Source organism: Mustela putorius, unplaced genomic scaffold, assembly GCF_011764305.1.
Source record: "Mustela putorius furo isolate JIRA1106 unplaced genomic scaffold, ASM1176430v1.1 tig00003869_pilon_pilon_pilon, whole genome shotgun sequence".
Lineage (NCBI taxonomy): Eukaryota > Metazoa > Chordata > Mammalia > Carnivora > Mustelidae > Mustela > Mustela putorius.
The window spans coordinates 14,069,861-14,097,670 of NW_025422021.1; the positions used below are offsets into that span (position 1 = coordinate 14,069,861).

A 27,810-nucleotide genomic window follows, 5' to 3' on the forward strand; every position below is an offset into this window, starting at 1 on the left:
TTGACATCTGAATCCCTAGCATCTCAGAACATAACTATATTTGGAGTCTTTAAAGAAGTAACTAAAATAAAAAGAGGTCACAACGTGAGCCCTAATCTAATATGACCGGTGTCCTCATAAGAGGAAGAACTTTGGACTCAGACACATACAGAAGGAATGTGCATGGGCAGAGAGAAGCTGACCATCAAAAAGTGAAGTAGATAGGCTTCAGAAGAAACTGACTCGCCAACTTGATCTTGGACATCTAGCCTCCAGTACTGTGAGAAAACAACTTTATTAAACTTTTGTTTAATCCACTCAGTTCAAGGCATTTGATATGGCAGCTCTAAAAAGTAGTAGCATGAGTCTTAGATCTATTTGTTGAGAACCTGCTAGCAAGAATTCATTATACTTTCTAAGGAGAAATAGTTTGCAACACTATATTGTGTTTTCAGACTTAATAGAAACTCAGTGGTTTGTATTTATATTAGAGAATAGGAAATAAGATCTGTTTTCATGTATGTACACTCCAAATGAATGAGAAGCCACTCATTTAAATTCACATCATTTTTTCCTTGAAAAACCATCAAATGTATTTGCAAGAAGGCAAACTACAGAAAATTCAGAAGACAAATTTTCTGGACTATTGTTGTAATGGAAAAACTCAATATCCATCAAACACAACAAAAACCTGAAAAATGTAGTAGTAATATAATTCGTAGATTTATTGATTACATATGGTAAGCAGTAAAAATGCAATTTGCCTACTTCATTTAAGTAACTTCCAAAATCTTTGTCATTTAATTTCCGAGTAATTTAATTTACATTATTTTGAAGAAAATTTGATATTTTTCATTTAATGTTAATAGATATATTCCATGATACTTTAATATAGGTTATTATTTTAAAAACATAATAATCATCGTATCTTTAAAAATACAGAACAAATGAGATGCCTGGGTGGCTCAGTAAGTTAACAATCAGGTAGTTAAGCTTCTGCCTTTGGCCAGGTCAAGATCTTGGGAGTCCTGGGATGGAACCCAAGGGTAGTTCCATCTGCTCAGTGGGCAGTCTCCTTCTTCCTCTGGTGCACCTCCCTCTTGTGCTCTCTCTCCCTTACTCCCTCTTTCTCAAATAAATAAATAAATAAAATCTTTAAAAAAATACAGAGCAAAGTGTTATACATAACTAATGAATCACTGAACACTACATCAAAAACTAAGGATGTACTATATAGAGACTAACTGAACATAATAAAAAAGGAAAATTTTATATTTTCTAATAATACCGTGGCTTTGATTTAGTATTTTATTTTTTCCAAGTGTGTGTGTGTGTGTGTGTGTGTGTGTGTTAAATACATGCCCCTGAAAAGACAGTTCCTAAATTATGGAAAACATAATAAGATGTCAATATATTTGGAAAAAAGTTACAGAAGTAATTTGGTTGCACCCCAGGTAATTTCATTTTATTTCAACAGAAATTATAGAGAAGGTATAAGAATTGTGATAAATATCAGCAGTACAGAATCTTGCCTGTGTTGTTATCCAGCATCGTGAAAAACAGAGCGATATCCATAAGTGTCATTTGACAGGAAAACAGAGCCATACTGTTTCATCTTTTCATTCCATTCAGAATAAAAGTAGATTCAAACCGATTATGAAAACATTGTATAGCTTAATAAGGAAAATCCTGTTGTGACAGACATGAAATTTCTGAACATCAAGTTTACAACAAGTTCAACAAAATGTTATCAAAATCTCTCATCTTATTTCATGACATCCAGGTTTCTCAGTGCCTGAGTGTGGACTATAAGTGGCCCTCTAGAGATGTTTTACTCAGTGTCACTGTAGCACCTGTTCCTTTTAATTTGCTCTTCCACAGTGAGTTGTTCAGGCTGGACCTCCACTCTGGGAAATGAAGGCTTAGCTGCACATTCACTGCTCTGTGGACCAAAACTTGGATTCCCATTAATGGGGGCTATTCCTATGGCTTCATCATGCCAGTGTTTGACATCCTTCCCCAGTTCTCTTAGATACAAACATGGCATATTTTTCACGTGGTCTACAGAATCTATGAAGTCATGCTCGAAAATATTCTCATCCTTTTTGGAAAAAGCAGTGATTTTCATGGTATTAGAAAAGAAGAAGTGTAGATTTTTGTTATTTGCATGGTTTCTTTTGATTAAGATATTTTTATCAGAAGAGGTTACAGAACTTTCTTCCTTTACTATTAACCCGCCACCGAGGCCCGGTTTGGGAGCAGACTGCACGGGACTGCCCACAGTAGCTCTGTCAGCCTGTTTTCCGAGAGCCATCCCGAGTATGTTCCTCGAGTATGCCTTTTCAGATTCAAATATGCCAAGTAATTTTGAGATTCTAGATGCATTTTCTAAACTTTCAATTTGATATTCATTTGCAGTGTAGTTTGCTTCTCTTGACAGTGGTAATAGATTAGGAAATTCTAAAATAGATGTCTTCTGCCTGCAATTATTCAGACATGAGACGGCCACATAATTGTTGTTATTATTCTTATTCAAATTCTCCTTACGACTTTCTGGTACCGCTTCACCATCAGTGTTAGTAACCTGTAAAACTTCTGCACCATCAGGTTCATTAGTTTTCTCATTTTTCTCCTTCTCAGTACTCTGCACAATCACATTATTGTTGTCATTAAGATCCATTTCACTTTTCCTTTTATACTTTGTATCTTCAGCCTCATTCAGCTTATCTTGCACATTCTTATTTCCTTCCTTCTTCTCCTCTTTTCTTGCTTCGTACATTTCCGTTTCTTTGATTCCTACAACATCCTCCTTCTGACATGTATGGATGGACTGCAGACACGGTTGCAGGAAAGAAATGTTATCTTGAGCTGGTCCTTTATTTTCCAGAGTTTTAACGTGTTCTATTAGTGATTGACTTTTGAATTCAGCAGATGTAGCGACGGTCATTTCCGGTGGCCACTTAGGTTTACTCATTTTGAGCTCTTCCTCAAGGGGGCAGGTTTTCTTAGGCATCTCCTTGGAAGGGGGCCAAATGATTTTTAATTTTCCCCTCTCCCTGAATTTTCTCAAATCATCTCTTTGCCTTTTACTAAGACCATCGTCTAAATGTTTATGAGGATCTCCAAGTATGGCAGCATTTTCTGCACTACTTTTACATGTATTTGTTTTTTCATTAGGAGTAAAGTCTACTGAGCTGCTTTGATTTTTGCAATTCCATCGATCTTTATGTTGTTTGTGTCCAAAACCTTCATCATAATTTCCTTTAGATTTGAAAAGTTGGTTAAAGTGAGGTTTACAATATATTTGTCCATGAAGTGATGCGTAATTTCCCAAACTGCCAAAAAGAAAAAAAAATGTTTAACATTCCATATATACACTGCAAATTCACAGGGAATTGTGTAATTAATTATTTCAAGAATGAGTCAGAGATTCAGTGCAGTTAACTTACTGGCAATAAGAATGTGCTTATTAATTGAACATCCTTGTTAGGTAACAGTTACCGCTAATACCCCACATGATGCATGTCTTATAGTATTTAGAATTTCATGCTAGATGTCAAGTATTGATATAATAGGTATTATAGTGTAATGTATGTGTGGTTATAGATGGTAAAAAATAATAGGACTAAATCTCTACTAACCCAGTGATTTATGTGAGGGGCTGCAATTTTCAACAAATACTGAATAGCAAATACACACACAGAAATCAACCATTTAAATTTCCTCATTAACAAGATTTTGAATGAATTGGAAAGCTTGCCCATGCAATTGTTTATTTGGCCTCTTTTGGAAAGATTAACAAATAGAGTGCCAGTTAAAATTAAAGTCAGTTTAGTCAAAGGCATCATTTTTAATATCTCGGAATCTCCACATACAATCAGATAGACCAATTAGATAGTAAAACTTAAACCCATGGATAAAATTTATAAACAAATTAAGTGACAAGGTTCCCCTTCCAACCCCAAGACACAAGGAGGAAGGAATAAACTAACAGCTATAGTGGCATCTGTGTGAGTGATAGCAGAGAGAGTAAGGAGGTTGTATGAAAGACCAGCAAATATGAGACCACAAAATAGCCAGCCAGTGTTTCCGGGAAAATATCATACACCAATCAGAGAATAGTAGCTGAACAAGGAGGGATTTTACCTTCTCCATTAGCCAGTGAGTGCAAGGGCCCTGTGGTAGGAAAATATGAAGAGGATAGAGAAGTCAAACTCTCAAAGCTGACAAATTAAGATTCTCCTTTCAGGACAAGACTTTACACTGACCAAAAAAAATGTGGGAGTGGAATCAAAATGTAATTGGATAATGATGACAGCAAAGAAAGACAAGGTCCTGACTAACAGAGGGAGAGGAATCAAGGCAGGAAAACCCAGAAATCAAAACATATATTTTTTTGGACAGTTTATGAAAACTGGAAGAGGTAGTTCTATGAAGTTTGGGAAAACCATCCTTAATTTTGCCTCTTTCTAAGATTTGGAAAAACAAATGCAATAAAAAAATAAGTAACAGGAGAGTGTTGAGGCCAAATATTATATAATGTTATTGTAAGAAAAAACAGAGTAAGGAGCTTTCATTAATATCCCCACAGACAATGAAAACATGTTAGTGAAACATGTTTTCAATATCAAAATTTTAAAAAATGGACTAAGAGACCTTAACACATGATAGAGACTTGAAAGAACAACATGAATTATAATTAGAAAACATCATAAATGTGGTGCTAGAAATAAGGGGAAAAAAGAAGTAAAAGAGAGAAAGTCAGTAATAAAAACTAAAAGAAATAAAAGAGTAAATAAAGACAAAATAAAGTATTTTAAGAAGAACTGGGGGAATAAAAAGATGAAAATTGACAATCAGAGAAAAGGAGAAGGATTTGAGAGAAAGGTAAATATTAAAGATAGGCACAAAATAACCATGTAGGGATAAGAGGAGTTCCTGAAGTAGAAAATAAAACAATGAAATAGGTTTAATATTAAAAAGCTAAAATTTAAGGAAAGTTTCCTGATATAAAGTGGTCTGAAACTGCATACTGATAGAGCACACTTGGCAACTAATGTTGTTGACCCACAATGACCAACATCAAGAACTATTCTAGTCAAATTAGTGGACTTTTTATTTTTTATTTTTTTGGACTTTAAATAAAAGAAAAAAGTTCCTTTGTATTTATCTAAAAAGAAAAAAAGAGAGTATATGATTTATAAGGGAAAGAAAATTAGATTATCAGTCATTTGCAACATTTTATGCCCCCCAAAATGGAATAATGCATTTAAGATATTCAGTGAAAGTAAGTATAAGTCAAAGATTTTACTTTCAGCAAAATGGGCTTCCCATTATCAAGATCACAGGACAGACTTTTCTGAGGGAGATACTAGAAAATAAGCTTGCATAGCCAGATGGGCTGCAGAAACATCTTCATATAGATCGGTGGCAAGCATTGTCTATATTGTCATCTATAAACTGATGAGATGAGGACTATGAGGGAGATGGTGTGACACATGATGGCTATGTCATATGACACCAAAGACAGAGCACACTTTTTAAAAAAATATGGGGTGTGGATGAGTGGGGAGAAAATGCCACTTTTTAAAGTTTTCATAATCAAATTAGGGATGCTGATAGTTTTGCTATTCCAAAATTTTTATTCAAACAAATATGGGATGTTCTAATTCTGTCATCTCCTTTGTCTTTAAGGACCAGAAGTCCTGACGTGAAAGCAAGGAGACAGACGTGGAATAGAGAAGAGGCTAAAGCAAAAGCAATTTAGTTTTGAATTCAATTTGGAAATATTCCTACAAATTCATGATGTATTTTTTTGGTTATATATAAATATTTGCTAGCTCTTAACACCAAGAGAGCTTCAAAATGGTGACCCACCCAGTTGAAAAGAGCATGGAGATTATAGTCTTCAAATGCTATTTCTCATGTGAAGAAACCGGGGCTTCAGGAAATGACCGATTCCAGGTTTGGGGAAGTAAATGTGCCAAATGAACATGTAACATCTGGTCCTATCAGGTAGTGAGGAAACTATCAAAGACTTGGGAAACAACACGAAGAGGCCAAGGATAGAATAATCTGAACTTCAGTAGTAATAACTGCATCCAGTTGGAGCCAGTCAAACATATGCAAATCTATGAAGTTATAAAGATACTACAAATATTTTTAAAATTGGTTACCTCTAGAGGATGATAAGGAACCGTATCATTACATTGTTAAATAAATAACTGATACATTGGCAAACCAGATAAAGGGAAGAAGTTATGTATTTCTTCTGCCTTTCCTCTACCAAGGATACCACTAAGTAACCAAATAGTAGATGAGGGGAAGCATCTTCTGTAAAAGAACTCAAACTAATAATGAAAAAGGAAGACTAAAGTGAGAATGTCAACATTTTGCAAATGTCAATTAATGGATATGTGTTAAGCTTCAATATCTGCTATGATCACAAACCGAGAAACGAGCAGACACTGTGCTTACTCTCTTTTTGCCAACATTCCCTGTGTTCTTGCAAAACCTATCGAATCTTTACACTAGAATCTAGATTCAGCTGACAGTTTCTCAGAAATGCAAGAGAGAAAGGAGTATGTGAATGGCATGGCTAGTGTGCAACCAGCAAATCCAGACTAGAAAATTCTACAGGTCAGGTATCTTGGGCTCTTCACAAATAAATTGCAAGGAATGAAAGAAATGGACAGGAACCCTTTAAAAGACTTAAAAGAAATGTCAAAGTTTAAAAAACTGAGCAAAACTATAGTATCTATGAGAGTATATTTGGATTAAAAAAATATAAAAATGTAAGGAAGCAACGATGAAAAAGAATACTGTTCACTCACAGAGAGGTGGTGTTTGCGTGGGGCACATAGAAGGAGCTTCTGAAACTACTAGCAATGTTTATTTCTTGAACTTGGTACAGGTTACAAAATGTTCAATTTCTAATCATTCCTTAAATCATAGATTTGCTTTGTTTTTCTGTATTTGTGGCTTTTTGTACAATGATTTTTTAAAAATATCAGTCATAAAATACTTTTGAGTCCCTACTGAAAGTCAGCCTTTACTAGGTGTTGATATGCAAACATGAACACATTTCCTACAGCTGGATAACAATTACATTAGATTGTGTTAAGAATGGGCACACCAGGGGGTGCTCTGGGAGCACACAGGAGGGACTCCTGATCCCTATATGGGGCTCAAAGCAGCCTTCTTCAAAGACATGAACTCTCAGTTGAGGTCAGAAGAATGAGTACATATTAGCTTGGTGGAGAGCTGGAGGAGAGAAACAAGAAAATTCCTACAAGGAGTGGAAATGATACATGGGACCAGCTAAATATGAGAGAGAAAGATAATGATTTTAAGGAACTGAAAGAAATGAAGTCTTCATGAAAAATAACACACAATGGGAGGAAGGGGTGTTGGGAAAGGAGCTGGGACAAGATTCTCTATTGCCTGTTAATTCGTATTAAGATGCTAATTTGACTTTGATAGAGAAAACCAATATGTTTTAAACACAGCAGTGATCTCAGATTTGCATCTTAGAAAAATCATTTTCACTACAGCATGGACCATGGCATTGGGACAAGTTCTTGTCTGTGGTGATGGAGGTAAGAGATAGTGGAGGCAGGGAGACTAACTTGTTAGAAAGACTATTGCATTAGTACAGGTGAGAGATGACATTTGGAGGATACCTGGTCTGTGGGGATGGAGAAAAGTACATTTATAGGACCTCAATTATAGTACTTGGTCATTGCTTGGACATGGGGAATGAAGAAGAGGAAGGAGTCAAAGGTAACTTCATATTTCTGTCATTGAGTTAAAGTTAATGTTAATTTATTGAGAGAGTATCATATAGATCATGGGTCAAGGAAGGAATTTTGGTAGAGAGAAGATAATGGGGCATGTTGAATTTGGTATTCTTATGAGAAATGTAGTTGGAGATAAATATTAGTAATTAGGAGATAAGCATCTGATAGAGGACAGTACTGGGCGACCCATACAGATTTCAGAGTTAATCCACATGGATGATGATTAAAGTCATGGGAGGGGATGCAATAACCCATATTTTGATAAAGAATATTGACAGTGAGAAGAATAAATGGTCGTAACAGAATTCTAAGAAACTCTGTTATGGTATTTTAATAATGGACAGAGAAAGAGTCACCCACATAGGAGTCTGAGAAGGAACACCCAGGAGGTAGGAAGAAACCATTATACTCTGGTGTGATGGAAACCAAGAAAAAACATGTTTCAGTAAGGAGTGTTTGACATTGTCAGTTAAAGCCAGGAAAGATATAGCCTGATACACATTAGATTTAGCAAAATAATGACAATTTCAGCATCTCAGGTTCTAGCCACACCAAATGCCACATTCACTAAAATTCATTTGTAACTGTGTTGATATGGTGCTTCTGTGGCACCAGAGTGTTGGGGGAGAGTGTTGGGGGAGAGTCAGGTATTTAACCTGACATTGACAATACTCTAAATTATTATTATTAGTTTTTACTTAGATGGAACATTCAGACCGAGGTAAACTCCAGCACACCACCTGAATGTGTATACACAGTTTAATGGGAATACAGTTGGGCCTGTTAGTTTACAGCCACACTTGTTTGTTTAGTTATCTGTGAAAGTTGTGTAGCAACAGAACTAGTATGGCCTATACAGTAAAAGATATTTACTGCCTGGCCCTTTATAGAAAAAGCTTGCTGACTCCTGATTTAAAATCTAGTTTTTAGGGGTGCCAGGCTGGCTCCATCTGTGGAGCATGCTAATTCTTGATCTCAGGGTCTTGAGTTCAAGTCCCACATTGGGCTTACTTAAAATAACTAAAGTTTAGTCTAAACTTTAGACTAAACTAATAACTTAAAAATCCTGATCTGCACAGCATTTCTTGATTTTTCTTATCTACGTGATCTCCAGGTTTGGACAAAAGGGACCCTTCTGGATTTAATCAGGAAAGCAAAATTTCAATAGGAAAAAGTCATGGCTATTCTGAAAACACATAACAGAACCTGGCCACATTCCCCTTTATAGTTGTTTTAATGAATGACAACAAGATCTAGACACATGTGTATCTTCTAGATACATGTGTACATTGCAGATTCCTCCAAGATTTGTGCCCCAGACTACACATTTTACCTCAGCTGACTCTTGCAGTGGTGGCATCGGAAGCAGGACTTATGGAAACTCTGCTTGTCTGCTACTAGGCACTCCATTGGATAAACAGTCTTTTGACAGAGTATACATATTTCCTTGTCTTGGAGTAGCAGCTTCTAAAAATAAAAATTTGCCGAAGTTTACATGATACTATTTTCACTCACATTGTAAAACCAAAACAAAATCACAGCACATCGACTGGCCATGCAGTTAGTGTCAAACCTCAAGACGGTTGTCCTCTTCTCGGGACATAGGCCAATTATCAGATTTGGGGTTTCAGCACAATCAACAACCAAAGTTTTCATTTTTTAAAGCATTCTGGAGAGATTTTTCTATAGTACCTACACATCTTTTAAAGCTGAGGATATTGTATTTATTTAAATACTTCCTCGATGACTTCGTGTTGGCTCTGTGACATCATTTCTGAACTTAAATACATGAGACTCGTGAATACACTGAGATGCTCCAGGTCATTTCCCCCCAGTCTAAATGGCTTTCCATTTTAGGGCGCTTTGGATTCTCATGCTTGCCTTTTACATTTTTCCTACTTCTTCCCTTGATCTGTGGCCCCAGGCTGCTATGCTCAGGTGAAAACTGGCTCCTGGGACTCACAGTGGTTCTATCTATAATCAAGTTTAGACAGTGGTTCCAAACGGACACAGAACTTTTACTTTAGTATTGTTTTGATCCTCACCACAATTCCATGAAACTAATGAACAAGATTTCATATTAGTTATATATAAGAGCATATATGCTCAGGGTTCTTTTTATAAATAAGAATGTCCTTTAGGGCTTTGATGCTTGATTTGAGCTACTAAGTGATCTCCTTTGTTTATCTGGTTCCATTAGGACACACATTTCTATATTTAACACCAGGTGTTTTTGTTTTTGTTTTGTATTTTCTATATGCTTTTAGCCATCTTAACATAAACTGAGCATTTGAAATTAGACAGCTTTGCTTGATTATGCCAGAAGCAAACACATTGTGAAATCATATTAATCTGATAAACTAGACACATATGTTGCAAATATGATAGAGGCAAGATTATTAGATTCAGCAGTTTTTATTTTTGAGCTTGATACTTCCTTCAATCTGTTTAGAAGAATGGACTACCCTAAAGGTGCACATTAATTATGTCAAATCCTTTTATTGTAAAGCCTCATTAAGTATAAAAAGTGGGGAAATATAAAGAAATAAACTGTTCTCTGATGTTCAAAAAATACTAAGCTCATGTGTTTTGAATCTCCCTCCTTCTAAATGTATAGTCAAAATTTTTTTAATGTATTGTTCATATTCATCTGTGAATGAGGCCAACTGAGCTATCAATTGGAATTTAAGACAGTTGAAATGAAATTATTTATAGAAAAAAAACCTAGCAGCCTTAGAGAATGCTAACTCCATACGACTTAAAAACAATAATTAAATATACAAAAAATCTAATTCCATACCTATACTTTTGTCAAAGATAGCAATCAATAAAAATCATTAAAGCACCTATGGAGGGTGTAAATTGTTTGTGGGACTATTACCAGGCTGTATTGAATTCAAACACAAACACCACTTAAGTCTGGTAGTTAAATTATGTCAATAGTAGGTCAATAGATGTTATTAAATATTGTCTTAAGTGGATAAAACATTAACTTTTAATAAAAATATTAATGTGCTATGGGTGTACCATTATTAAATATACAGTTAGATACAATTATTAATGCTATTACAATAACAATTATTATATCTGCTGCTTTATCCAATGTCTTATTTAACTTGACAAATCCAGATCTCACTAATCTATGTAATAGCGTTTGTTATTCTCACACAGTGCAGATGAATCCTGTATTAGGTGCTTTTGTAAAAAGCAAGCAGTCAGAGCAAGCATTGTGAAGAGAAGGCTGTAACAGCCAGGGAACGCTGTTAGTTTTCGGTTATTTCCCAACACCCTTTGAACAGCAGATCACCCCAGCTAGGGACCAGGTGCCTTTAAATGGGTTAGTCTCCACACTCCACCAGCTGGTTTACCGCTTATGAATGCAGATTCCTCTTGGAAGGTGGTTCTCATCTCAGTGGCAGAAGCATCTGAGGTTTCAAACCCCAGACTTTGAAACACGCTTTCACTCTCCTGCCATGCCTTCTGAAAGTTCCTCCTGAGCTCTTTAGGTGAATCAGAAATATCTAAACTATGGCCAGCGATGACATCTTCGTAGGTCGGCGGGGCATGTTTGAAGTCAAAGCCGGATTTGCCAGCCTCTGAGCCATGTGACGAAGACACCGTGGTCATCGTCGACCCCACGACGCGATCCTCAAACGCATCCACCCCCGAGAAACATTCACTGACGGACCTCGTTTCGGAGCGGACGCTGGGATGCCTCACGGGAATGCTTTCTTGCAGCTCTCCAGCACGATTGCAAGAAAAGCCCGTAAAACTCGAGTTTTCTACAGACGTCGATCCATATTCCTCCTTACAGAACGAGCGACTTTCTTGCTTAATGCTGTGGTCGGCCTCTCCGTTTGTATAAACTCTCCTGGTCGACTTCGCTTCGAACACCGGGCCAGCCTCGAACTCGCGGAACCACCTGTCTATTTCCTCCTCGCGGTCGCTCAGGAAACTGTCCGCCAGGCCGACCGCGCGGCTGGCGGCGTCGAGCCTCTGCGCATGCTCGGCGCGCCGCGGCCCCTGCACCGTGCGGACGATTTCCACCGAGTCGAAGCTCTCCGCGTCCGGCAGGCGGCGCGGCGCCGAGCTCCCGGCGTCGTGGTGAACGTAGGTCGCCATCTTCTCGACTTGCCTGATTTCCTCTTGAGCTTCCCGGGAGCCTCGGAAGGACCCGCCGTCGACAGGGTTTACACTAATAGGGATGGTGATCGTGGGGGGAGAGTCCCTACCACGAGTGTCTATCTTAATTTGACGCCGAAGTGTTGCAGGAGACGTGATGCTCTCAGATCTTCTCTCCACTAGGGGAACCGGGGTCCCTGATGGACACGGGGCGGCCCCTCTGGCTAGCTTGGCGGTGGTGTCCTTGAGTCTGACGAGCTGCTCGGAGCGGCTCCTGGGTGGAGAAGGGGACGCTTTTGCAGGGCCAGCTCCGGATGTTTGTGGCGCAGGGCTTCTCGGGGAAGCCGGCACAAAACCATCTTTTCTCGGGGACTGAGAGAGCTCGTCCTTAGGAGAGGCTTCTGGCCGCCGGGCAGTGGACTCGATTGTGATAAAAGTTGGCGACGGTGGACGTGTTTTCAAGGACGGAGGAGGGACCTTGCAGTCCTCTAGTCGGATTTCCTGATGGGTTTTCACATGATGGCGAGCGGCCGCTTCGTGCTGAGCGGCTCCCCGGCGGGGCTCTGTCTTTGCTATGATTGTATTTTCTCGCCGTTCACGAACGTTCGACCGTTCAGATGACGTTTCATTAAGGCCCGTGGGTTTATTTCTCTGCTTTTCTGCTTGGGAGGACATCATGGCTGTCTGAATTATATTCTCACAGGACCCAAGCATCTCCTCTGCTTGCGTTTTAATATGCGTTATTTCTTCTTTGATTTTTTCTGTGTTGTTCTCCATAGCAATGCACACACCATATTGTCTTTTTTCTTCACTTAATAGCCACCCCGGAATCATATTTAGCAGGGTCTGAAATGTGTTAAAGCCGTTGTGATCTGGCTCCACTTCAAACTGTTTTACCCTAGACAAAATCTGTTGTAGTTCTTCGCGTTTTCTCAAGAATTCCACTATATTTATAGCACACGTTCCATCATCCTGCTGGGATTCTTTCACGGAGGAAAACAGAGATTTGTTCTGTGTAATCTCCTGCTTTGAATCTTTAGTATTAGAAAAGACTTGTTTCTGTGGTATGCCCTTGACTCCCAGACATTTTTCTTCCTGCGGATTATTAGATGGCTGGGGCAATGTTTTATGTTCAGCTTGACTTCCAGAAGTCTGTATTTGCATTTGCTGAAAATTCTGGGTCTGTGAATCAAGATGTACATCAGTAACCTTTTGCTTGACTACCTTCTGTGATGATTTATGCAAATGTTCTTGTTTTCTTTCAACTATTAGTCTCTCTTCCTTTGGACCAATTGTTGATGGTTCCTGATTTGTTCTGCCACTTCCTGGAGGTTTCCCACTCTCAGATTTTCTAAATTCTCTTTGCTTCTCAGAAACTATATTGAGTTTACTTTCATGGCTTTTCTCCGTGGGTTCCGTAGGTAGTTTTATTGTTACTCTTTTCTCCTTCTTAGGTAATTGGTAATACTTTTCAGCTGCAGATTGCTTGTTACTATAGTCAGCACTTGCTTCAGTTTTCTCGGTTTTCTGGTACTGGTCTTTGCTAATGGTTTGAACATCAACGTCAGATTGCTTTCTGTGGCTTTCATAGATGTGGTCTGCTAAATTTGATTTGTGATCTGCAGTAGGAAGCTTGATAGTTTTAACTTTGAAACTTGGGGAAACAGGTTTTCTTTGGGGCAAATGCAAGTCCTCCAGATATTTCTGTTGTGTTTCTTGTGCACTATACTCCTGGTGCTTCTGTTTAATTTCACAAGCTGATATAGATTGTAACGTGTCCCACGAGCTCTGTAAAACTTCCTTTTTCATGGTAGCTTTTTCTTCTGAGGCTGCTAGAACATGTTGGAGCCCCTCGGTGGTGACCATCCCCGCTTGTGTTGTGGAAAGCTGGTTATCCGTACACACTCCTCGGGCTTGAGAATGACTTTGGCAGTCTGGGTTAGGTTGAACCAAAGTAACCCCTGAATCCAGTCCAGGTAGGGGAGCCTCCTCATTTGTTTTTTGTAACAGTACTTCCTTTTGTAGCTCTGGCATATTTTGATTGGGGCTTTCTCTTTTGACTATGTTGTAGCAAGAACTCCCAAGTTTCTGTTTTTCAAGCTCTTCTCTTTGTTGTCTGTACTTTTCTTCAGCTATCATTAAAGGTGTCTTAAATTTTCTCATATACGGTTTTGGACTTTGTTGTCCTGAATCTGCTGAGAATGAATGAGATTTTATAAGAGGTGCCATTGTTTTTTCCTTGGGTAGTGAAGTTTCTGGAACTGTCTGTGAGAGAGACCTCCTAGTGTCCATAAATAATTTTCTTTCATCTAGACTTCTTCTAGACATGTTCTTCTTCATCTCTGTCTGTTCATAGCTAGTCGCCATTATTACTCTTTCCTGACCCTTTGAGGGAGTAATTTTACATTCCGTATCTGGCAGGGAAGTTTCCAACTCAACTTTTGGGGAACCGCAATTCTTTTTATCTTCTATCTGTTTGGGAAATTTGGGTTTAGGGAGTGTGGGAGGTGGTAAAAGTACTCCTGATTTTCCCATTAAGACTTTAGCCTGAGAATGAGTTTGCTGAGAACTCGAGGCTTCTTGAGAATATTGTATGAATGTTCCCCTGTGCTTTTCTTGAACAGAGGAGGAAAGGAGATGCGCTGGTTTAAGAGATGGAGTTGGAGGAGGGGGAGGTGGTAGAAAGGCTGATAGACATTCTCTTTCAGATTTATCAACTTCTGGTGGTGGAGGAAGAGGGAGGCCCGGGAAACTTTCAAATTCAGCCTTTATCATCTCTGGGGCATTTTTTTCAGACAACATCATTAAAGGAGGTGGAGGAGGAAGAGGAAATTCAATTTCAGATGACGCATTGGAAGGTGGAGGAGGAGGTGGAGATGGAGGTGGAAGAGAGCACTCACTTTCTTTTCCATTATTTGCAGGGTTGCCGTTGATTGAATTAAAGGACATTTCCATTGCCATTTTTAAGTCTGTGGAAGTATTTGTCTTCATTAAAAAGTCCTGGCTCTTCAGATGAACATCAGCCTGCTTCTTGTCAGTTGCCTTAAATTTACTATGACTTTTGGGGGAGACTTTCACTTGTGTTACATCTGATACGTCTTGATCTGTAGGCAAAGTCGGTTGAGGGTTCATGTTCTTTTTCTTTATATATTTATTAGAACATTGTAGTTCTTGCTTTAACAAAGTTTGTGTCTGCAAGTCCTCAGAAGCTTTACAAGTTTCCCCGACTGTCATGTTGACCAGACCCTGGGTTGGGCTGGGCTTAAGGCTTTGTTTATCTGTTGGTATTTTAGTGGTTTTGGTATTTTTAGAACTCTTTACAGAGAAAGATTCAGTCCTCTGGTGGTCATTCCTCAGTTTGCAAGTTTGAGTCTGTTGCTTTTCCACTGTTTTATCGACAGATTGGATAGAGTTAAAGACAGCATTCTTCTGTTCTGTCACAGTCTCTGACTTCTTAGTTTTTAGATTTTCCTTAGCTGACACCGTTGAAGTCAATTGTCTGCTCACATGTTCATCACTAAGACGCTGCTCTGTTGTGGTATCAGTCCAGATGCCTATTTTGTCCCCTGATTCCAGCACATTGTTAATAGCTTTGTGGTGTGAATTAGATAGTTTTCTAAGGCTTTTCTCAAGAGCATCATTGTTCTGTTCACGATCTATGACAATCTTTACAGTGCCTTTGGGGGCTTTGGGGAGAGTAACTTCAGTTCTTTCTTCAATTAAATTCCCATGATAAGATTTGCCTGTAGTTTGATTAGGAACGTCTGCTCTCCCTTGCCACCTGGCTGCTGGCTCAAATGGTCCTGGTCTTGGCTGAAGAACACTTCTTGTGTCCCTCTGGACAGCCACCTGATGAATCTTTGTTTTCTGATCTTCTGAGGATCCTCCCATCACACCTTTCACATTTTCTTTTACTACAGCTCTTTTATCTACCTCTTTGAAAGCTCTCTCTGCTTCTTTCAGATTCCTTAATGATATTTCAAGGTCATCTCGGATAAGCTCCTTTTTCAGGATTTCTGTTCTTGTGTTCGCGGTCTTTTCAAGGCATTCAATCGCTTTTTCAATGTCACCAGGGATGGCGTTGGGCTGTTTAGATTCTTTCCATTGGTGGTTTGATTCCTTAAGTGATTCGAGTGTGGTCAGCATGTCGCCTTTTATAATTTCTTCAGTTTTTGCCACTGTTTTCTGATTTGTGGCCTGGCTGAGGGAATTTAGAGTTGATTTCAAATCACCTTTTATAATTTCTTCTTTGGGGGTCTTGCAACATGTTGTCTGAGGCTCTGTCATAAAAACCTTAACTGTATTCTGCACATCTCCTGGGATGACGTCAGTTTCACAAACAGTACGTTCAACATGAGACTGCCTTTTCTTTAGTAACAGTTTTGTACCCTCCACATCGCCACCAATTATTTCTTCCTCTCTTTCTTGTTTCCTAGCTGTCAGTGTTTCATTTGACTCCATCTGGAGTTGTTTAAGATAATCCAAAGCTCCAATTTCTATGCATGTTGTGAAAAATTGAACATTTCCCCTCTCAGAGGCATCGATTTTAGCCCTTTCAGATATTTTATTGTTTGATATGGAAGATAGCAAATTATGAATGGTACTTTTTATATCACCCCCTATTACTTCTTCACGCTCAACTTTGTCACCAGCATTTTCATGAAGAAGACAATAGATAGTCATATTAATATCTCCTCTTTCATCTTCCTGAATTAAAATGCCTTTCTTTATGGATCTTTCTTCGGAGAACAGGTTTTTTATTGCTTGTTGTACATCACCACTCACTATTTCTTCTTTTTCAGCATGAAATTCCGTTGATCTGTTTAATAATTGAGTTTTGGTCAAATTAACATTTCCCTTCTCTTCTTCACTAACCCAAATTTCCTTTTTTGTACAGTCTCTTTTGGAAAGCAGGTTCACCATTATATTTCTAAGATCAACCCTGATAATGTCTTCTTTCTGTATCTCGGGAGATGCTTGATTCATTAGCTTGTATTTTGCCATTCGAACATCCCCAACTTCATCAGCTTCAATGATGATTCCAGGAGCCGCAATAACTTTTTGAGAGTAGAGTTCTTCTAACGTTTCCTTAATGCTCTTGCCAATAATTTCTACCTTCTCTACCCTACTTTCATTAAATTCATGAAGGGGTGTAGTTTCAAAGAGCCATGTAGTTGTCTTGACATCAGAGGGGGGGATTTCCTCCTTGATAATTTTTGTGGTGTTTTCATCTGCTTCCTTAATAGAATCCAAAGTTTGATTTTCAAAAAGCCACACTGCCTGCTTAACATCACCTTTCTGCGTATCTTCCTGTATGACCGTTTTGATATGTTCAAATTCTGACCCTTCTCCTCTCAGCTCATCTAGGGTGTGGGTTTCAAATAGCCAAGTAGATGTTTTAACATTGCCCTTTTGTATTTCGTTGACACTTACTGTTCTTATATAAGTATTCTTACCACAATTTTCAGACTCAAAAAACTGTTTACTTGTCTTTACATCCCCACCTTGAATGTGGTCCACAGTGGACATAGCATCATGTGATTCTTCTGAAATCTGATCCAGCGGCTGGGTTTCAAATTTGTATCTGACAGAACTAACATCTCCCTTCTGAATGTCTTCCTGTGTGACAGACTTAATAACATACACAGTCTCTGACTGATTAATTGAGTCTAGTGGTTTTGTTTCAAAAAGCCACCTAGTTCCTCGTACATCTCCATGAATTACTTCTTCCTTTTTAACTGTTGTCACTTCATGGTAATACCCTTCTCGGTCTTGAATTGCATAGAGTGGCTGGGTTTCAAAGAGCATTCTGTAGCTTTTTACATCACCCTTCATTACTTCTTCAGCAATTGTTTTCTTGGTGCGGAGACAGTCAGATTCTTCTTTAATCTCGTCTAAAGAAAAGGTCTCAAAAATAAAGCACCCCTTTCTTACATCCCCACCTTGTACATCTGTCACTGTCTTAACTAATTCATCACCTTCTTGGCTCTCTTTTATCATATCAATTGGTTGGTTTTCAAAAAGCCACCTGCAATTTAAAACATTACCTTTCTGAATATCTTCAGTCTTTAGGGCTTTGATCTTTTTCAAAACTTCCTCTGAACTGGAACTTATAGAATCTAAAGATTGATTTTCAAATTTATGCCGCATGCTGGAGACATCCCCAGCTTGGATATCCATTTCCACGGCCTTAATTTCTTTTCCTTCTTCTCCTTGTATGCTGTCCAAATTTTCTGTCTCAAAAAGAAAACACACTGTACGAACATCTCCACCTTGGATCTCTTCCTGTTTTACAGTTTGCAATTTGACTGTTGCTTCAGAGTCATCTTTTATGGTGTCAAGTGGCTTAGTTTCAAAGAGCCAGGTACAGGCTTTGACATCTCCCTTATGAATTTCTTCACTGCCAGTCATTAATGAAACTTTTTCATAAAGAGACTCCATTGGTTGGGTTTCAAAAAGCCACCTGCAAGTTTTGACATCCCCTTTAATGATGTCTGTCGCTTGTTCAGTTTTACTTTCTCCTTCTTCCACATTACTAAAATACTTAATCGAATCAAGAGGTTGGGTTTCAAATAGCCATTTAGCAGATTTCACATTTCCGGTCTGTATTTCTTGAGCAGATATTCCTCTGATTATCTGGAATTTATGAATGCTTTCATCAAACTGGTCAATGGGCCTTGTTTCAAAAAGCCACCTACAACTTCTCACATCACCTCTTAGGATTTCTTCTTGTTGGACTGTCTTGACTTGATGATATTTCCCAAGGTGATCTTGAATGGCATATAGTGGTGTTGTTTCAAAGAGTGATTTGTTTAACTCTACAGCACCTCTGGTGACTCCTTCCACCTCTATTTTATGTGATGCATCAAATTTAATTAAATTGTTTGATTCAAAGATATGTGTGTAATTCTTTACATCTCTTCTTTCAACTTCTTCAAGTTTCACTGTTCGTATGTACTCTTTTTTATTTTCTCTAATGTCTTCCAGAGGTTGGGTTTCGAAAATCCATTTTTGGTGCCTAACATCCCCCTTTTCTTCTTCAGAGGCAGTAATTTTTTGAAGTTTTCCTACATCAGGGCTGTCTTTTAAAGCCTCTATTGGAAGTGTTTCAAATAGATGCTTAGTAGTTTGTACATCACCCCCTATTATCTCTTCAGATCTTAGAGGACCTGCATCAGGAACTTCTTTTAGAATGTCTAATGGCTGAGTTTCAAACATCCAACACTTTCTGGAGACATCTGTACCTATTATTGTCTCCTTTTCAATGATGACCTCTTCTGACTCTTCTTTGATTTTCTCCAAAGGTTGAGTTTCAAATAACCACTTTGCCCTACTCACCCCACCTTTGACATTTTCTTCCATGGATATTCCTCGGACAACTTTAATTTCCGTGATATCCTTGTTAATTGTGTCCAAGGGCTGTGTTTCAAACATCCAGCGTGCTGTTCTCACATCTCCCTTTTCAACATCTTCTCTGTGAACAGTTTTAATTTCTAGCATTTGACCTAAACCATCTCTAATAACATATAATGGTTGGGTTTCAAAACATTTTATACTTCTCCTAACATTTCCCTTAATTTCTTTGAGCTCAGACCTGAGTTGCAATAAGTGAACTTCATCCACTGAATGAAGCTGTCCTAGCTGATCCAGATGTTGAGTTTCAAACATATATCTCACAGTCTTGACATCCCCACCAGTTATGTCCTTTACAGCAGTTACCCCTGATTCTTCCTGATGCATTTTATTCATTGAGTCTAATGGCGTTGTTTCAAACATCCACCGGGCTGTGCGGACATCTCCTCTGGCTAGCTCAGGAATTTTCTCAGCATTTTCTTCAGTGCCAGAAGAATGATCCCTCAGTGTATCTATGGGTTGGGTTTCAAACATCCATGTGGTATATTTCACATCACCACCAGCAATGATTTCTTGATCAGCAATGCCCTTGTTGATATTATTTTCATCTGGAGAGTCGTTATTGATGGAATCTAAAGGCTGGTTCTCAAAGATCCATCTCATGGACTGTACCTCCCCCTTCAGAATTTCATCCCACTCCAAGTGTTCTCTTTCTGAGTTCAGAGCTTTTTGAGAAGTGTCATTCGTATTTTCAAAAACATACCGGACTTGTTGCACATCTGCTGAAACTGAGCTCCCTGGGTTCACTTGACTAGAGACAATTTCAGAAACCTCACTGATATAATCTTTTTCTAAGTTTTTCCTTAACTCAGGATGCATGTGTTTATATAAACGGTTTAATTCGTACAAATTTCTTTGCTTAGAATATAATTCTTTGGGTACTGGTGGTATTCTAGGAGGGTTGGGGAATTCAGGGGACTGGGAAAATGCTGCCATATCTATTGGAGTTTGAAATATATCAGGTGGGGGAGGAGGAAATTCTTCTGTTTTTCCCATAGCAGTGGCATTAACTTGTACCAGAGTTGAAGAAGTGGCACTGTGGTCATTATGTTTTGTGGTTGATGTTTCCTTCCTCTGGCAGGTCGACATGCAGGAAGTGGAAGAGGTATCCACAACTGATGATGCTTTTAAAGTCTCTTCATATTCACTTCCAATCTTTAAGGGAGAGAAAGTCAAATCTTATAAAAATGGGTGTAGTGGTGAAGACTTCCTAGGCATTGCCCCTCACCTGTTCACGTGCTATGATACCTCCATTGGAAACAACAAGTGGCAGACTCCTTTGAGAGACCTACTTAGCAGCAATATTTTGTGTTTATTACTATCTTTCCTATAATGCATTGCGCTTTCAGAGTTATATTCCCCATTCGAGACATTAGCAGTTCAGTATTTTAACAATCACACATAATCTTGAGTATTCTTCCTCCTTTGCTTAATATGCTATGCTGAGTAATCTAGAGGGAAACAATAAAAGCCTTAAAGTACTTTTGAGGGTTGTTTTGTTTTCCTTGGAATTTTAAGCAAAGTATCTGACATTTAAAATTGACTTTATTATTTTATCTAATGCTAGTTATTAAACTTTAGAGTGCATATAATTTTTCCATTTTTCTCTAGTGAAGAAAGTTTTTAACTCTACTGCTTTTCTCATGTAGATTAATATCCTCCTTCGGAACAGAGGAGTACTGGCTCAGGATTTATTTCAAAAACTGCATCAAACATTCAATAATTTGAAAGTGCTAAGCATCTACATCTGGTTTTACACTTAACATATTTCTATGTAGAGAAATTGTCTTACTTTACTCTGCTTGGCTGGGGTCATCTCTTTGTCAGAATAAAGGACCTTTTCCTGGGCAGACTTTTCAAAGTGCTCTTTTAAAAACTTAGTTGAAACCTTCGGAATCTCTTCGTCCTCAGGTGTATCAATGACTACAAACAGAAAATAATACCAGGGGTGTTACATAACAAATAAACATGACGTTTGAGAAGAAAATTATGATACTATGGGAAGCTTCTCACAATATATGTTAAATAAAAAGGTTCAAGGTATATATGGTTAATATATGTACACAAGTTAATATATGTCAAGAAATATAGGAAGAACAGTGGTGATGGTTATATCTGGATAGGAAGTCATAAGTGATGAAACTGTTACTTATTTTAATTGTATATATTTTTCAAGTTTCAAGACCTACTTCCTTTTAGGAAAACCAAAATAAAGCCAAAATAGATAGAGTCAAGTAATGATTGCGTCACAACTGGCTTAAATCATCCTTTGTAGCTCTTCAAGGCAACAAAGCTTTTCATTCCCCTTTTATAGGCAAGACAAATTGGGTCTTATGCAAACTTGCACAGATTTGTCTGTAGTTTAATGTCATATCTGTAGGTCTCAAAACTGAATTTAGAAGTGTTTAAATCCGTTATTAGAAGCAATACAATCCAGATAACATTTCTGTTCCCAGGGAGCTTGATAAACATTAAGTTTTATTCTAGGTCCCTGAGGCAAAAAGCAATTCAGAGGTGGCTGGCATACCACCTTCTAGGCTTTTAGGATGAATTCATAAGACTGATGGGCAGTGAACTATTTCAGAAGCTTATTGCATCTATTACCACACACAGAACCTAATTATATATAGAAATACTACTCTGTCCCCTTTGGGACCATGAGTCATAGTTACTAAATGTACTCAGTGGGAGGGATTGTGCTTTGGAAGGCTTCCATTCAAACACAGACACATCAGCAGGAGCAAGGTATATTGGGGACCAATAATAACAGATTCTCACCTGTTTCTTGAACATACTGATGGAGCTGAGAAGCTTGGCTTATTTCCTCAGTGTGCTTTTTAAGATGAGAGGCCTATGTTTAAAGATAATTTTAAATCAATAATTGTTTCTAAGAAGTCAGTTATTTTAGTACTATACATATATTCTTCATTTCACAGTGATTTTCTTTCAAGACTTCAGTGAACATTGAGAGATGCTAATTAAACTTCTATTCCTTATTTTTATGCATGGGCACATGCTGTAAAATAATATATATGAATTAACATCTAAAGTGCACTCATATTTATAGGATGCTCGTTTTATTTTTTAAAAAATGTCAACTCCAAAGTACAGAAATAAACATTGATATATATTGATAATAAACACATAAAGGACATTAAAAGAAATTGCTTACAACAAGGTAAGAATTTCCACACAGCTTTGTAATCTGTTTGGAAAGTATTGTCTTTCTAAGTAGTTACCATTTCTGTTCCAAGAACATCACTTTTGTGTGTTTTGGAAACTTCTTGTTCATTTCTTTCCGTCTCCTGGCTGTTTCTTGAAATGTCGACCTGGCTACTATGGATTACCTCCTGAAAATAAATGAATAAAGAAATATACAATGTTTTAAGAAAAGTCTGAAAATGTTAACTTTTTTAATTAATGGAAAAACTTAATAAAATTAAAATTAATTAAAAAATGGAAGCTCCTCAGTGTATTAGTTTGCTTGGCTGCTGTAACAAATTATCATAAACTTAGTGGCTTATAACTGCACAAACATAATATTTTATGGCTTTGTAGGTCAGAAGCTCTGACTGGGGGTTTTGACAGGTGTTAGTAGGTCTGTATGTTTTTCTGCAGGCTCTAAAGGAGAATCTATTCAATCCTTGTCTTTTGCAGTTTGAAAGACTTCCTGTTTTCCTTGGCTGATGACCCCACTCTATCAGGCTGAGGCTTTCTCTCATTGCCATCTCTGATTCTCTCTTCCAATTCCTTGTTCCACTTTTAAGAACCTTGTGTTTACATGGGGCCAATCTGAATAATCCAGGATTCTCTCCCTGTCAGAAGGTCAGCTGATCAGCAGCTGTAATTTTATTTGCAATCTTAATGCTCCTTTGCCTGTAATTTACATATTCATAGATTTTTGGGAATTAGGACATAAATATCTTTAGGAATCATTATTCACTACCCTTAGTGAGCTGCAATGTAAGAAAGATGAACCTCAAAAATGCAAATCCTTGATGAAAAAAATGTATTTTGTTATTTACAAGCCAACTTTTCAGGTTACAGAAAGACCCTGCAGTCTTCAACTTGGCCATCTAGTTTGATGACACATCCAGAGTTCAAATGAAGACTATAACCAACATAAAGAGACCATATTATGTTAATGTGTATTTCCCTCTCTTCACACATGGGGCTACTTTTGATTTTATTCAAGTTAGTACAGGTGACCCTGGCTGATTTGGATGCTTTGAAGCTCCTCTTTATTTTGGTGATCCAGTCCTGCTGTTACTAGAGACTGTGATCTGATACAAGTATATGAGTGACTGATTGATTGATTGATGTGATGAGTCACTTGGCATATTGTTAAAAATCTTAACATCAAAAAATAAGGATATGAAGAGATTACTCTTCAAGAACCCATGAAACTGAACTTGTTTGAAGTTGGGCATTCACTTTCATCTGCTTTACCATCAAACACTATTTTTGAGATATGATTTTTTAAAAATTTGCCTTTGTAGAGAATAGTCAGGTGAGAAAATGTCCATTATTATTCATCATATAGGAGCACTAATTTTTTTTACACAAAGTTAAAGTTTTGAGCTGTCAAATTCTAGTCCTTTAAACCAACAATAAATTTAAAATTAATTAACAAGACCTTGATTTTTTGTTTTTATTTTATTTTTTTAGTGGGCTTGTAGTGTGTGACTTCCCCCCCTAAAAGTATTCAGTATACAGGGTATAATTTCTGGTTAACCAAGCAGCTGTAAAACATCTGCTTAGAGATACATAGTTCGATCTGATCTTATACTTTTCTAGGAAGGAGACTTAAGAAAAACAGTTGGCATCTTCCTAAAAGTTCTACAGAGAATTGAAGGCAAAATGTATGTTTATACTTTAGAAAGTAGATTATATTTCATTGGATGTATTAGTTAACTAGAAATCCTTTCACAATGTATACATATATCAAATCAGCATAATGTATACTTTAAATGTCTTATAATGTTGTTAACTATACCTCAATAAGGCTGAAAAAATGTAGACTGTATTTCATTAAATTGAATACCAGTGTAATTTTTTTCCCCTTGAAGCAGAATGGTTTTCTAGCCTGAGTTAATAATCCACATATATAAAATGATTTTTAATAATATGCTTGGCATACATATGTGCCAAGGAAAAATTTACTTAATTAGTGGATTACTAAATTAGCAAACTTCTATTAATAAATTATTTTCATTGAATCTTCTATTTGTTGGAGAATGTCCTAGAAATGAGATGAAACAATGAGCAAGTCGTGTACTTTACTTTCTCAAGAGGGAGTACAGAAAATAAATACTCCATATCCTTTCCTTTAAGTTCAAATAACCAAAGTTTGATTTAATAGGAAGCTTTGCACAATCAAATTTTACTTAAGGGTATCAGTAACATTAGACTGTAGGGAACAATAACAATCACTGAAAATGCATGAGCACAAATAATAATTTTTTCCGTGACAACTGTTTACAACTGTGAGAAGCCTTTCCATCTATAAAGATATGATGGAAATATTCTATGGCCTTTTCTTATGATGCTGATTAAACAGACAATGAAAGGACAAAGGGCAGTGGGAACCTGACCAGTATGAAGGTTCTTAATGAAGTGCACCATGATCATTACTACAGAATCATGCCTCTACTTACAGTTCCATGGGACAAGCTATGGCACAGAGACATGCTTATTTGGTCCAGTTGGTGCTTTTAAATTAGAATTTAAATTATAAGTTAAATAAGTTAAATTTAAATAAGTTATTACTTATAAAAATTAAGACTTCTGCCTGCTTTTGTAAACTTTAAAGATCTGACAGTCCTGGGTTCATATTCCAACATGTGAGTCAGTTTCTTGCTGGAACAAAGTAATGGCCAACTTTTTTACCTGGGACATGTACTTTTAAGCTGGTCACTATTCCCATCATTTGCTAAGTAACACAAGTTGGTATTAAAAAAAAGCCTGCCTGGAACCTATAGAAATTCTAGTTTCTTATACTTGCTGCTTATTATCAGACTGAAAGACTAGAGTTAGTGATTTGAATCTGTACATTGAGAAAGACAAATGCAAACGTTGGGAGTAAAAAACAGTAAATAAACGTATTTTTGACATATTTTGAAAGTTATTTTTGGGGCACTTTATACTGAATGTGTATCTACTTCAGTACAAACAATCCATGCCTATCCTATCTAAATATATTTTCTTGTAAGAGATGACACAACATGAACAGTAACAGGGTACATAAATTTAGCTAGCGTTTCTACTTGTGCTATTACTCAATAGAACTGTAATTGCTATGTGAGTTTGGTATGTTAGTGTCAACATATCAATTTTACTGCCCCCAGGTTGCTGTAATTTATATAAAATCTCTCTTAAAATATGCCAAGATTTTATTTCTATTGTTATGGTGTTTCATATTTTGCAACTAGTTGAGCTTGAATATTTTTTTTGAACTTGTGAAAATTTTTATTTTATTTTTTTAAGTTTTTATTTATTTTTTAAATTTCTTTTCAGTGTTCCAGAATTCACTGTTTATGCACCATACCCAGTGCTCCATGCAATATGTGCCCTCCACAATATCCATCACCAGGCTCACCCAACCTCCCACCCCTGTTCCCTCCAAAACCCTCAGATTGTTTTTCAGAGTCCATAGTTTCTCATGGTTCATCTCCCCCTCCAATTTCCCCCAGCTCCCTTCTTTTTTTTTTTTTTTTTAAAGATTTTATTTATTTATTTGACAGAGAGAAATCACAAGTAGTCGGAGAGGCAGGCAGAGAGAGAGAGAGACGGAAGCAGGCTCCCTGCTGAGCAGAGAGCCTGATGCGGGACTCGATCCCAGGACCCCGAGATCATGACCTGAGCCGAAGGCAGCGGCTTAACCCACTGAGCCACCCAGGCGCCCCCCCCAGCTCCCTTCTCCTCTCCATCTCCCCATGTCCTCCATGTTATTTCTTATGCTCCACAAATAAGCAAAACCATATGATGAGTGAGCTTGGATTTTAAATCTGACTTTCACTCTTCTCAGTGGCTGGTGTCTAAAAAGAACAGGGTTAGGTAAAAGGATGGATCATCATAATGCTCAAGAGAAATCAAATTACACAAATAAGATGTAATAAAAATTCTGGCAAGAACACTATACATAAATTCACACAAAAATATTAATAAAATTGGTTCTTGAATATTAAATTCAAATATAGCTCAGGCTGCAAGAGACAAAATGCAGTCTTGTTTACAAGTTGGATCAACCAGGAGTCAGAAACAAGATTTTATATTAACTCGCTCCTCTACGAGGTATGTTGTAATCTTGGGTAAGTCACTAAATCACATTGAAACTTTTTTTTTTTTTCATCTCATTCACCCATTTATAGAAAGAGAAACAGATGATATATGTGCTCTAATATGGAGTCTAACAAAGAGAATGTGGCATAATCTCAAAATAATATGATGCTTATATAGTTCTTACCAATCTGATGTCGGCTCATATGTTAGACAAGTATCTTACAAAAAATCTATCCTCGATATATACTTCTTTTTCTTTAAACAATTTTATCTATTTATTCATCAGAGAGAGAGAGCAAGCAGGCAGAGGGAGAAGCAGGTTCCCTGCTGAAGAGGGAGCCTGATCCAGGACTCAATCCCAGGACCCTGGGATCATGATCTGAGCTGAAGACAGATGCTTAACTGACTGAGCCATCCAGGTGTCCTTGACATATACTTCTAAGGAGATTTCTCCAGCACAGAAAAGACTTCATGTTCTGCCTATCCAACTTGTCATTGTTATTATCAGTACCGGAAAAGGCACTGTATATTCCTACCAATAAAAATTCAAACTCATTGTAGCATAACGAGTAAGGAAAGAATAGAACCCTTTTTTTTTTTTTTAAATGGTGACTCACTGTTATTGTGACTTTTGGAAGTATACCCAATAGAAAAAAAAAATATGATAAAAATCTGGTAGAATAGTATGGAGTAATTGCCTCCCTAGAGTGGAAAAAACAGTTCATGCTCAATGCCAATAATTCAGCCATTTTACCTATCACTAATCTCATTTTTAATAAAACTAGGAATAGTTATGATGTATTAATGCTATTTGCATCTTTGTCAAACAGACATAAACAATACCAAAAATGTGCTATTTACGTTACCAAAACTGTCAGCAGATTCAAGGTTTGAAAGAATAAGCCATTTTTTTTAAGTGATGAACATAACTATTTCTGGTTATTGTATTGTGTTTCTCTAGATTTGGATATATTCAAATTAAAACCTGTTTCTTTGGCCATGGACTTTCTTTATTTTTAAAAAATTTTCTTTAAAAATTTACAATACACAGTCTGATTTCCCTAGGGTTTGAGCTTCAGGTTAAGGCTTTTCTACATTTACTATACATTTTTGAAATCATGGCTCAAAAACTGTTTTCTGTTTAAAACCTTTCCTGAGGGGCGCCTGAGAGGCTCAGTGGGTTAAAACCTCTGCCTTTGGCTTGGATCGTGGTCCC

At 37.4% G+C, this 27,810-nt stretch overlaps 1 protein-coding gene across 3 annotated transcripts in view; it reads right to left on the reverse strand.

The window, feature by feature from the left end:
• Positions 1-1,259: 1,259 nt before the first annotated feature.
• The window catches only part of XIRP2 (xin actin binding repeat containing 2), a 74,325-nt gene continuing 47,774 nt past the window's right edge, over positions 1,260-27,810 (reverse strand). Inside the window, exons 4-10 of one of the 3 annotated variants that reach the window (XR_001178105.2) lie at positions 22,553-22,663; positions 22,092-22,164; positions 21,106-21,236; positions 11,147-20,468; positions 9,112-9,245; positions 4,126-4,155; positions 3,244-3,314 (exon numbers count right to left, since the gene is read on the reverse strand). Coding sequence is in view for 2 of the 3 variants with exons in the window: in XM_004744005.2 (XP_004744062.1) it covers positions 9,151-9,245; positions 11,147-20,468; positions 21,106-21,236; positions 22,092-22,164; positions 22,553-22,663 (9,732 nt within the window). In the remaining variant the exon portion in view is untranslated. Of the gene's footprint in view, positions 3,315-4,125; positions 4,156-9,111; positions 9,246-11,146; positions 20,469-21,105; positions 21,237-22,091; positions 22,165-22,552; positions 22,664-27,810 lie in introns of all 3 variants that reach the window. The other 2 variants (XM_004744005.2, XM_013052036.2) reach the window with 2 other exon arrangements.